The sequence below is a fragment of the Dermacentor variabilis genome, chromosome 11 (assembly GCF_050947875.1).
Source record: "Dermacentor variabilis isolate Ectoservices chromosome 11, ASM5094787v1, whole genome shotgun sequence".
NCBI lineage: Eukaryota > Metazoa > Arthropoda > Arachnida > Ixodida > Ixodidae > Dermacentor > Dermacentor variabilis.
Window position 1 is genome coordinate 47,070,992 of NC_134578.1, and position 13,612 is coordinate 47,084,603.

General features: G+C 44.7%; 1 protein-coding gene across 1 annotated transcript; it reads right to left on the minus strand.

Annotated features, from left to right (window-relative positions):
- Positions 1 to 7,877: 7,877 nt before the first annotated feature.
- Positions 7,878 to 10,551, minus strand: LOC142564049 (uncharacterized). The gene is made up of 2 exons (XM_075674867.1): positions 10,225 to 10,551; positions 7,878 to 8,550 (listed from the first exon to the last, which is right to left on the minus strand). The coding sequence occupies exons 1-2, from the start codon at positions 10,487 to 10,489 to the stop codon at positions 8,327 to 8,329; spliced, it is 489 nt and encodes a 162-aa protein (XP_075530982.1). The 5' UTR covers positions 10,490 to 10,551; the 3' UTR covers positions 7,878 to 8,326.
- Positions 10,552 to 13,612: the final 3,061 nt, after the last annotated feature.

Sequence of the window (13,612 nt, forward strand, 5' to 3'; positions counted from 1 at the left end):
GCCGCCGCTTTCATTGATAATTGATTATGCTGCGTAGTTTTATAAAATACATTCTGGCTCTAACAAGCTTTTTGTCTTCCTTCTATTGAAAATATCTGATAGCCGTGAGACGGTATTACACACTTTAAAGAAATCGTTTTTTTTATGAACTGGTGTGCGTCTTGGATAACGAACACAACACAATCGTAGTCGCACTCGTAGTTCATTATTCAAGGCCACACATGTTCACTGCTGAAATTCACGAGATTCACTGGTTTCTATAGAAGTTTAAAAATGCGTTGTTCCTGCTTGTGCGTGTCCTGAAATCTCTTTCTAACACTCTTGTCTTTCAGCTCTGCTAACACATTTCCCCAGTGCTTGGTAGAACATGTGTGCATAATTGAACTCGCAACAGTGCTCTCTTTTTTTTCCTCATAGGTAACAACTTCTCAAGCGTGCTATCTCCTTTTGGGAAAGGATCGGCTTTAAAAAATTTCAGTGATTTCTTTGCTAGGACGCGTTACACTGAGGCGGCTGTATGCAATACAGTGAACGCTGGATGATATGAAGATGCGGAATTGTGGAAACTCACGCCAGTGAAGATAACCCATTGTCAGCCAGAGAAACGCGATCAGTGACAAAGATTGCTAGACAAAGTATAATGTAGCAGAAAACTCGATGGCGTCAATAAGAAAACTTATTCGCGATCCTCGCCCTGCGTAAGCGTATGCTCGGGGAAGCTGTTGCAAAACCACCTCTACCGCTGCTGAAGGGGGCATGCAATGCTTCACTGATGGTTCGGATGCTTGTTTTGAGCTTGCTCTTTATTGATATGCGTGCTGTTCTTTGTGTTGTATGAATTATTTCAATGAATGTATGCACTCTTCGCTTCACTTTACAAAGGACTTGTTGCGTCTGCCTTACGAGGGAGATGAGCCACTGCATTTTGGCTTGCTAAGGGGGATATCAGCCATTGCTGATGATGATCATTTCGGCTCTAGGACGGACGCGAAAAATGGCGACCACCGAGAGACTAACAACTTCGCTTCAAAATTTGCAAATGTAGAGTAGGGTCAGCTGAAAATACGGTTATTAGACACAGCTGGGAGCAAGCTTGCGGCTGTAGTCGGCATAAAACAGGTTGAGGAATAATATTCTTACAAATTTTCCTTACCGAAATAAAACTTACATAGTGTTCCTTATGGAAAAGCGCGAACTTTCTTCACAGCCTGAAGAACAACAAATTATCAAATCCTGCATTCCGTACTTACGCTAGCAATGGGCTACCTTTGCTACTTCATTCGCAGGTATAAAGGTTAAAGTGGCTGATGCATGCAGTGCATTTTGTGTAAACTCTTAACAGTGGTGTCACGCGGCATCGGCGTGTAGCTTTGTGCACTGTAGTTGGCATGCTAATTAGCTATCAGTATGGGCCCAATAAAGAAACCTGTCGGAGATTTTTCGAAAGTTTCACTCAAGGTATCTCCTACGGGGTTTTCTTTAGTTTGCTGCTAGGCTTGGTTGGTGCCGATATTCCTTCTAGCTGTGGCCTTATCAATTACATATGATATTGCAGCTTTAAGTTAAAATATAGTGCTATAGGTTTACGATATAGTGTTAAATAGTATCATTGTAGGCTACCCTTAGCTACTGAACGAGAAAAAAGAAAGTCGCACGAACCTGCGAGAAACGGAATGTTGATTATTCTTCTATGGGGGATACCATGATCTGCCTCAATTTTCGGTTGGAGCGTGTGGAAACCTTGTAATCTGTGCTTTCCACATGCATTCAATTTATATGACTTGTGTTGTTACTGTTCATTACAGGCAAGAGTTAATGCCATATTTTCTTTAAAATGCGTCATCGTGAATTAGGCAAGCTAATTCTTTTGCGCATTAATAGAAATTAGCGTTCCGGTACAACGGTGATTCGACAATCACAAGAAAATCATCTACATACCTAAATATGCGGATAAGTTCACCGGCCCAGTCTTCCTTCACTTTTATCTTAATACGACTAATTGTCAATTCACTCGAGCCTGAAAGTGTGCCACGTGCTCTCGATGTTATTATACAAGACGTATCCCGACTCAGTTTCAGGCATAAAGTTCCACAACATAGAATACTGCTATACTTAGATTTAAAGCTCACCTTCGAACAAGATCGTTTGTTTTGGCTGTACTTCCCTAGGAGCGAGAAGTTCCTGTTGAACTACAGGTAATGCCCTTCAAAACTTGTAAAAAATTCTATCGTCAGATGCTTGGTTGTGGTAATCAATAAATCTTGTCGCCATAAGATCAGCACTTGACTCGAAGCACAAGTACATCCATGCAGGAAGACTCGTTCCAAGGACCCAGTCCTCGTCCCATGTGCAGGAAAAATCCTCACAAAGTTAAAACCCTCCCCCGTGACTTGGAGCAGGGTAGTAGTCCAGTTGAAAGGAGTAAAAAAAGTAGCGGTAATGCCCTACGTTCACTCTCCCACAGAGATTTAAGAAAGTAGTAGCCATATGTGATGTGGAAGTTTTGTTTTCGGCTCTTAATCAAGCTGGTAAGGTTGGAACAGCTGTCCATAGAGAAAGAGAAGTAATAGAAAAGAACACAGGTCCTAAATAAACCATGGAAAAAAGTCCCACCCTGTAAGATTGCACTTCTCTACCAAATCACTTTGTCTTGTGGCCATACGTACCTTGAGCAGACAGGCCGTTACATTAATGGTAAGCTATCGGAGGACCAGAATTCTTTAGACAAGAAATCTACAAGGCAGGCAAAGCACTGTTTCAAATGTGAGTGTAAACCGTTCTTCGATCACTCAAAAATCCTCTTTGTGCACAGTGATAGCAGTATAAGAGAAGTGACGCAAGCATTTTGCATAATGAAAAAAGGTAGTGGCTGTGTTAGTCATACTCCCATAGCGTTATCTTCGAAGGAAATATGCACGTTGAAGACGGGTCAACAACAGTGTTAATATCACCCGCGACCATGATGCAATGTTTTGGGAATGAAAAATGCTTTTATTGACATCGAGCACGCGAGCACGCAAAAAGCAATCGTACTTTTGCTATAAACGGACTTGTGAGTAGTCAATGCCCTGTGTGTGCAATTCCTTTACCTGTATCTTGTGTCGGTAGCGCTCTCTAAACATTTTGGAAAACAACCAGCTCGACCAATCTGCCTTTCTACTGAAAGCTTGTACGTTCGAAAATAGTAAAAACGCCGATTTCAGAAATGTATTTGCTCCCCAGCTACGTATGCACATGTACAAATCGTGATCAATGAGTGTAAGACTGCTGCATATGTAAGCGCAGGCATAGCTGTTCGAGGAATGTGGCCTCGATTGGATATGCTCCACCAGCAGACAGCTTTGTGCAGGATTTTACGTAAGTGCGCACTGAAGTGGGAGAGGTCCCCTTTCTGTCGACCTTGTAAAGCAATTCATCTCAAAAGGTGTGATGTTCCCGCATTGAGTACCGCTGTTAAGCTCGATCTTTTTTTTTTTTTGATGGCCATGCTTTTGCAAAACTTTGCTTTGGTGCTTATTCATTTTAAAGATCTATTTATTGTTCTTTTTGAGCATTGGATTTCAAGTGACTTCTATCACTGCATGCTCATCATCCAGAATACTTTGAATCTGTCGCTGGAAGATTGGTTGAGTATTCCGTTCATTTCCACATTTCAGAGAGGCAGTGATCTCTGCAACAACTGCAAATTTACTTTGTCTGAACGCAATAGCGCAGCCTGAGCCTCTTCTCTACAGTTGCGTCGAGGACTCGTTTTCTTGGCAACTAATATCTGAGCGTTTGTACATTTTGCTGCAAAGACATTTTCTCTTTTATAGGATACCTACGTCTAATGATATTGCTTGCCGTTCTGCTGCGACCACAGTTAAATGTTCGATATTGGGTTTGCCTTGTCCTTCCGTCCGTACATTCCGTTACGCTGGCGACAGCCATCCTCGCAATCGGCGACACACAACGACAATTTTTGTCGCCGTCAGACCAGCTCGTCATCCCCAGTTCCGCCATTGTCAAAATTCCTTTTGCTTCTTTCATTTCTGCTTGCAAATCGAAGGAGAAATCATACAAGCGCAAGAAAGTGCGAAACGGGGTAGTGAGCTTGGCAGTTTTGCTTTGCTTTCTGTTATCCAGAAAAGCGGAATTTGCCATCGCAAATTAAGTGACACGTACAGCGGGATGCTTATTGCAGGTTGCATTAATTGTGTATTGCTTTTGTTGTCTTTTCCTTTTTTCTTGGTTCAAAGCGCATTGATAGATGCGCTCAGAAAAATAAAGTAGTTCCACGCTGTCTGTGTCTATTCTTTTCTCCCTGTCCAATGCACCGAGAAAACACCGATTATGTTCGAATTGTTTTCTCATCCCCCTTTCTCAACGTCTCAGGGACGCTCCAGCTGCATTATAGCTTTGATTGCCTGCCCGTAAGTAGTGGCCGATAAGAAATAAAATAGTGTCCAGCAAACGTACAGCAAACACTCGTCCAAGGACCGCAATTCTTTTTTCCGGGAAATTGCCAAAATTGTCAAAAGCAGCTCCAAGCTAGACAGGTCAGAAGTCATCGAGACTTGCCAAGCTTGAAAAGCAGTGCCATGATTGAGCCTGCACACGGTATGCAGCAAGCAAGCTTTACTGAGAACGTCCCACACATTGACGCCAATTCAGCCCCGTAGACGCTCAAGCAGTAACCAGCGCTTCTATTAGTTGCGACGGTCGAGAAGAGGAGAAACCGATGAACCCGATTCTTGTTAAGCACAGCGACGCGAATCCATAAGATAATGAACTCATGGAAAGCATCGGGACATTTATTTCCACTTTCTGTTTGAATTGTATTAAGCAGTGGTGGGAGAGTGAGTTAGAGAGAGCACGCGCAACATGCTATATATGAATGAGTGAGATAACTTCATTTGGAACCCGGCGATTAGGAGGCCCGGGCCTGGGGCCACGTAGATGGCCACTGGGAGCTGTCAGTCCCGTACGGCCTCCATGGCTAAAACTCGACGGCCCAAAGTTAGTCTTGGAGTTCTGACCTGAGCAACACGGCTGACCGCCGCGCCCGCGGATATCTTACGAAAATTTATACTTGCCGCTGCTAGCTGCACAAAACAGCTCTCCCGGAATGAATAATTCCTTATCCTCAACCTAGTTGCCGATCACGTTTGTTTTCCCTTTTCAAGGGACACGCATGTGCAACCTGACTCGCACAGTTTGAGTGCGCGCGCTAGAAGCAAGAAGGCACTGCGAACGGAGCAACCACCGTGCTGATTAGTTGCGTGCATGGACGCTTATCAGCTTTGGCGAACAACACTAGCAACTGTGCTTAAATTTCTCACACGAGACCCGTTTTCTTGTGGACGCTACGAATCCGGTGTATAGCAATACAATGCAAGGTTGTTTTAGATGCTTCAGTCGAATATTCGAGAACGCATGAGCAATTAATTAGGACACTTGGCTCATATTTGAAGCGCACATCGCCGCAAAAAGAGGCGATGTGCTCAGCGAAAGTTTCAAAGTAGTACGCCGATTGAGAATGCCGTTCAGGAAAAATGTGTAACGGTGTACAAACTAAAGGGTGCGGTTTTGCTGATTCGTGGGGGCGCATGGAATTTAGTCTTCTTTAATCGCTGGATGATGAAGGTGAATGCGGCATTTTGGACTCATGATTACCGACAAGGCGACGAACCACCGAGCCGTACTAGGCCGCGCATTTGTGCTAGCAATGCTAAATCCTCTGCTTAAATCTTCCCCGGATACAGACGTAAATGACGAAGCACACATATGCGTTGTACTTTGTGTAAATCATAGCCTTAGTTACAACAAGACTTTCGCAAGGTGGGCAAGAGAGATAACAGCACATTATCTTTTCTTTAAAACAATAAAACAGACATACTTCCATTTGGGTTAAGACGTTTAATCTGTCTTTTGCTCGTGTTTTTCGCGTAACCCACTGGGAGACGGAAAGAAAGTGTACCATCTATAAATATTTTACTCTCCAAACACATAGATTATCTTCCATGGATCTGTTTTAAAATGTGTATGGAACGTATTGTGAATATTAAAAAACAGCTTAGACGTTGACGGCATATCCTATATGAACACAACAGAAAAAGTAGCGGCGGGCAGCGGACCCACATGTGCAATATTATTTAGTGAACTTATCTTTACTGCTCAACCCCGTTGTATCGATCGGTTCAAATAGGGCACGAACTTTATTTCTCGCCTATCGCTTTTCCGTGGGGAAAAAAATGCAGCGTCGGGCACGAATAGTCGGCTAGTTTCTTTGAGGGAAAATATTTACCGCCTAGAAAAGCTGAAAGCGACCACAGAATAAAGGTTTTACGGCAATGCTGTCTACGACTGGAATCCCGGGATTTTTTCACGTCCGTCACGTCAACAGGAAACCCAACGGAGGAATCCGGGCAGCTGTGCCGGGCCAAGAGCAATGGCTCGTACCCCTAAGGGAGAGGCATCAAGAGAGCATATAGCACAGCTCCCAAAGCACAGCTCCAAAAAACGCCGTCAGACCACATGATTGATGGCGAGGTGCGCGCACTTTCGCGTCGATCACGTACGTTGCCACCAGTCCCTCGCCGGTAGTCGTTGTCGGAGACTTTAACGTAGACTTCTCATAACTGCAAGCAAAGCAGTGCTTCACCCACTCCATGGAAGAGTTTGGCCTCGGTTACTTCAACAATCAAATTCAACGTACAGTACACGGGTCATGCATCAATTTAACTTTGGCCAAAAACATTTCCCCAATACAACGGAATACATCTGTGTCTATTATAGCGACCACAAAGCAGTTGTAGCAGTAATTTTAATGTAATAAATAAAAAGGCTTTATAAACTGCATTGAAGCGTGCGTTTCCATGGGTCATATATTACACTGAAGAGCAATGTGCGTAACGGGAGCGCATCATCGGATCAGTGTTTGACAACTTGCCCTACATTAGGCTGAACATATCTACAGCTTCGCTCACAAACCACCCTCACAGGAGTGGATTGGCAGTGATATTTTTGATAGCAGCCATTCAGGTGGCTTCAGGTGTCGACTCCAGGTGTCGACTCCAGAAGGTCCCAGCTACTCTCTGTAGCAAAGCTTTAAGTGTTTTGACAGGTTTAGTTTACTTTATCGCTTATAAGCATGAGGCTTCAGAATCCTTCGTTGCAAAAGCATCTATTATTGTGGAGGTTGCAAGAACGGCATCAATTACGGGGATTAGCGTTGTTAACGAAACATTTCGGGATGGTGTCTCACAGACTGCACTAGCCGGCATCAACATCTGTAATGACGAATCTCGTCCTCCTCGCCTCTGATAGTAAATTACACTGGACACGCTTGAATTGCTCAGCAAATAAGAAAACTTACTATTACGGTCTAATCCACATATAAGAACATTCTCCCACAAATGCTACAATGTTCTTACGACGAATAATTGTTATAGGCAGGTTGCGCGAAGAATAAAAGCAAGGTAAACATTTCAACATTCCAATCCAAAGTAACTTTCACTGTATCACAGAAAAACGCCATTTTGTAACTTTCCTTGCTTAAAACAGAGGCGATTTTGTTGGATGCAAGAAACTCGATGAGGCGTAATCCTTGCATTGGACTCGTTTCCGTGGAGACGAAGGGAGCCGGACGCAAAGTGAAACGCGCCTCAAAAGGCATTCCTTGAGGCTTGCGCTTTCGCCGGCGTATGGCGCCACTTTTCTCTCTTGAAACTGACTCACATAAGCCAAATATCCGCTCTGATAACCGATAAAGTGACGCGTAGGGATTCAAGTAAGCGAGTTTTACCATAGAACAGTCAAAAAAGACGGTGCTGGCGCGTGCAATTGTTATGTCTGATATATATTAATGACCAGTATTTTTCATAAGCAGGTTGGACAGTGTCCACTGCGGTGGTTCCGCGAGCGAGGCATTTTTCTGTTGAGCACAATGCCGGGAGGTTGAATTCCCGACACCCCTGCAGAATACGAAATCGCATGTCTGCCAAGTCTTTGGCTAACGTAAAGAGGCACCGCTAGGTAGAAACCTTTCCGTGGAGTAGACCTCGTATACCTTCGTCTGTCGGCAAAGACGTCGACCATACGCACTCTCTCGCAGCCGCTGTGCTCCTTTGGACGTTGAGATTCACCAGATAATCTAAGTTCTGTAATCCGACACTCAGTATACCCTTAGCGCAGAACGCTATTACAGCAATCCTAATTGGTTACAGCATCTTCGAGTCAAGTGCGATCCTTAATTCGAACACGAAATTTATGCTTGTAAGATCATATTCACAACTACAATGTATAATTCGAACAAAAAATTTTTATGCGCATTGGTGTGCATTATTTAGCCCAAAGCGGCATCCGTGTCGTTGAATGACCGTGCCAGGCCACGCTTCGCTCGATCGGGAGCAAGGCGGCTGGCCGTAATGATCGCGTACGCGATCGCGATGGCTACAGCCAGCACAATGGAGACGAGGACCAAAGGCCGGGTCAGCTTGCTCAGGAAGGATCGCCGTCCGTCGGTGGCCTTTAACTCGCCGGACTTGCTATCCGTGACCGCGCTGTCGCCTGCCGAATAAAATATTGCGACAGCGTGGCTTGCTTGTTCGAAAGCATTAACAGACCGTACAATGAAGAGTCCCATAATGCATATGCGAGTTGAAATACCGCTCAAGTAAGCGACAAAGTAAGTCCCGATCAATATTTGATGAGGCCAAAGATAGGAGAAAATGGAGAAAAGAATTATGGGGTTTTACGTGCCGAAAGCACTTTCTGATTATGAGGCACGCCGTAGTGGAGGACTACGGAAATTTCGCCCACCTGGAGTTCTTTAACGTGCACCCAAATCTAAGTACACGGGAGTTTTCGCATTTCGCCTCCATCGAAATGCGGCCGCCGTGGCAGGGATTCGATCCCACGATCTCGTGCGCAGCAGCCCAACACCACAGCCACTGAGCAACCACGGCGGGTGAAACTGAGAAAAGAGCAACTTGTATCAACGAGATATTTTCAACATACCTATCGTATTCACCTGAATATGTTAAAATTCCATTTTTCATAGACCTCTACTGTCGGAGGTGTTTAAGAATACAGCAATGTATATCAGAATGGGGGGGGGAGAGAATTTAACCCAATGGTTGTTCAGATGAATGTTTCAAATTTCTCTATTAACAAAGGGAAAATGGAGCTATAGCCTCAAAATGCAAAAGACGGTCGCACGACCACAAACATTGGTTTTTCATGCAACCTATTCCTCTTTTTAATTCGTTTAGGCTCTTTTCTAACCCCCCCAGTTCCTCACACGCGGCATAAACGCAAACATTAAATACTGCCAGATATGCAGCAAACCTTGTATAAAAACAGCAGGCAGACTCGCCGTTCTCAGCACGCCAAAGGCTATTGGACCACACCTGACAAAAGTACGTTCGGTTTTCCAAACAATGGCCTGCCTTTCCTTTAGAGGTAAATACGTTATAACCCGTCTATATCTCAAAGACGGGCAACAGAATTCATCAAGGAACTACGATTAATACTGCAGAAGTCAACCTGAGAAGCACGCTAATCCGCAAAGAAATAACTAGAAATGATACGCACAGTGACCGTTATACACAGACCACATACAAAAAACGCAACATGCAACATACAAAAGTGATTAAAGTATCTTAGTCCAGTGCCTCACAGGAACGTTAAAACTGGCTTCATTGCGATGGGCTCGCTGGAGGAGCTAGTCTATGGACCAAGTATACGTATAGTAGCTCAAGACATAGTGATATCTGATGTATACTTATTGCGGACATTAGGTCAGTTTTTAGTACTGTGAATAGGCTACAAGATAAAACAAATATCATATGCCTCTCGCACACGGAACATAGGGAAGATTCGCAGTATTGTAAGCCTAATTCTTCACGAAGTATATTATATTCACATATAACCCAATACTGTACCGACATGTTTCCTTGCCGTGCGCTATTTAAGACCAAGCGGCCTGCGACACTCGTACATAGGATCGTAAGTGGGAATAGGCAAATACTTTTGCTTTAAGCTGTTCACGACCGCACATTTTAATAGCCGCGCAAAAAGAAGGCACCACCGCTGCTCGATCAATCGAAAAGAACTGTGAGTTTCTTCATGTAACGCCCACTACATGCATGTTCATTTAGGGTTAAAATTCGGAACATGTATTGAGTACTCCATGCGCTTCCTAACTCTAAGCACTTTTGTTGGTCGTGCAGGTCCACTCACCTTGTTGATCGGTCAGTCGCTGATTGTCACCGGGAGTCGCAGTGAGGCCGAGGCTTCGCCGCAATGGTAGGCTCCCTTCCGATGCCGTCGGCAGCAGCGAGGTGGTGTCAGGCAACCAATCAGCGCCCGTGTCCATGGTCACCTGCTGCTGTTCGCCCTTGAGCGACGACTGGTCCAGCAGATCGAGATAGCAAACGTTCATCATATCCAGGATATGGTCTCTGATCACCGCCCCGCTTTCGAGTTCTGAGAGCTCCTCGTCCATGATTGCTGGCTTCGTCAGAGAGGCGGAACGAGCTGTCTTCCTCTTCTTCCTTGCCTCGCTTCCATGGTTCAATGGCTCTGGCGTGGCGGTGGTTGACAAATGACTTTTCTCTATACTGTTGGCCCCTTCTTAAGTCGTAAGGGGTGGGTAAAAATACGACCTACGCAGGACTAGTTCGAGACTTTTTTGAAATAGAACAAAGAAATTTCTGAGAAAGGACACGTGTGGATCAAGAATGTTACCGTCAACTGTAGTTCGACGCAAGAATATCTACTTAAATACATCGACTATTCACGTACAATTCGCGTATAAACGAGTACACGGTTGGTTCGTGCGGACGTTCGACAAGGAAGTTGGAAACGGTCCGAGATTCGAGTTACTCATCGTAAAAGAAACAGAAGAAATTCAAGCGCACCGTCTTGTCGTAACCATTTGTTGGAGATCGGCCCTAATTAGGATGCGCCAAACGTTAGGCGTTTTAGTAAGAGGGTTGCCTCTTACTAAAAATTTATAAATATTTACTTCTATAGAACTAGCTCAATTGCGATCATGGGCCCTATAATGTAAAACTATTCAAACATGTTTTTGTTCCAATCTCCTGACGTCAAAGTTGCGTAACCACCGACGCAAGCATCGGGCGCTCACCCGCAGGGTTGTGTGAAGATACCAATCAAACGTTCTCCTCGTTTGTAGGATGTCTCTTTTGTTTCCTTTAAAAACCAATAACATTGCCTACACTGTGCGGCTTCTTTTGTCTAATTGGCTGCCAGCAGGCCAGGAGCACGCTCAAGTGGAGAGGCTTTCAATGGGGCCGAGCCAGCGCACTGAAAATCGATAACCGCATGCGGAGGGTGGTGCCGCCGTGTGCGATTGGTCCGCTTCCAGTTACTTAGCTGGTCCAAAACCGTGGCGGCATGCAATGGAAGCTTAAGAATGACACTAAAACGGATACTCAGCAAAGAAGAGTTGGCGGAGCGAGGTCGTAAACGCGCCGAAACGGGCCTCACGCACTGACGCCCATTCAGCCCCGTAGACGCTCAAGCAGGAACCACTGCTTATAGTAGTTGCGATGAACGAGAAGAGGGGAAACCGAAGGGCCTGGTTTTTGTTAATCACAGCCAAGTGAGTCCATAAGATAGTGTAATCATCGGGAAAATTTATTTTCATTTCCTAATTTATATGTGTTAAGCAGTGCAGGGAGCGCGAGTGGGATAGAGCACAAGCAACGCGCTATGTATGAATGAGTGAGATAACTTCATTTGGAACCCGACGATCCGAAGGCCCGGACATGGGGCCACGTAGATGGCCACTGGGAACTGTCAGGCCCGTACGGCCTCCATGGCTTGCTCGACGGCCCAAAGTTGGTGTTGGAGTTCTGACCTGAGCAACACGGCTGACCGCCGCGCCCGCAGATATCTTACGAAAATTTCATACTTGCCGCTGCTAGCTGCACAACACAGCTCTCCCGGAATGAATCATTCCTGACCCTCAACCTAATTGCCGATCACGTTTGTTTTTCCTTTTCAAGGGACACGCATGTGCAACCTGACTCGCACAGTTTCAGTGCGCCCGCTCGAAGCAAGAAGGCACTGCGAACGGAGCAACCACCGTGCTGATTAGTTGCGTGCGTGGACGTTTATCAGTTTTGGCGAACAGCACTAGCACCTCTGCTTCAATTTTACACACAAGACCCGTTTTCTTGTGGACGCCACGAATCCGGTGTATTGTAATACAATACAAGGTTGTTTTAGATGCTTCAGTCGAATATTCGAGAACGTATGAGCAAATGTTTAGGACACTTGGCTCAGATTTGAAACGCAAATCGCCGCGAGAAGAGGAGATGTGCTCGGCGAAGATTTTTGTTTCAAAGTAGTACGGCGCTTGGGAATACCGCGTTCTTGACGAATATGCAATGGTGCACAAAGCAGCGGTTCCGGGCTTCGTTGATTCCCATGAAATGTAGCCTTAGTTAATCGCTAGATGGTGAAGGTTACTGTTGCATTTAGGAGTCGCCAGTAGCAGCAAGGCGCTACTGGTGACTCCAAGCGGTGCTAAGCCCCGCAACACACGGGCTTTTCGCAACTGTGACTCGCGGAAGATGGTGTACGCGGCCTGTGCTGCCCCATTCTTATGGACTTTAATTATCCTCTATATAGGCTGGCGAGTATTACAGTATAAAAACTTTTGGATAATAAGCAATCGTACTAATTTTATTTACCGAGGAAAATTGCATAGTATTCTTTATTTAAAAGTACTGAACTTCACATCTTCAAAAGTAGCAACATATATATATATATATATATATATATATATATATATATATATATATATATATATATATATATATATATATATATATATATATATATATAATCCTGCGCTGTGTACTTATATTTCCTAGCAATGCTAACTCCTCCGCTTAAATTTCTCCAAGTGCAGATGCAAAATACGCAGCACACATATGAACTGCAGTTTGTATAAACCTTATCCTTAGTTACAGCGCGACATTAGCAAGGTGTGAGGTGGAGAATAGTACATTACCTTTTCTGGGAAACAGTGAAAGACGCATACTTCCATTACGGTTAGAATCTTTAATCTTTATTTTGCTGTCGTCTTTCGCATAAGCCACCAGGGCACGGCAAGAAAGCGTACCATCTATAAATATTTTGCTGCCGGAAAAATAGATTATCTTCGATGGATCTGCTCGAAAATATATATGAAACATATTGCGATTATTAAAAGTGAACTTAGTGTAGGCGTTGACGGTATGTCATACATGAAGGCAACAGAAAAAGTGTCGACCTGCAGTGGAGTCACATGTACAAAATACTTAAGTAAACTTAAGTTTGCCGCTCAGCCACACTGCATTGTTCGGTTCAATATCGTGTGAGCCTTATCTCTCGTGCATCGCTTTCTTGTGAAAAAAATGGAGCGTCGGGCAAGACTAGTACGATAGTTTCTTCGTGCGAAAATGTGGACCGCCTAGAAAAGCTGAAAACGACCACACAATCAAATTGCAGCAATGCTGTCTATGGCTATAGGATCCCGGGACGTTCTCGCGTCCGTCACATCGACAGAAAGCCCAGTGGGCCGATCCGGGTGGCATTGCAGGGCCAGGAGCTA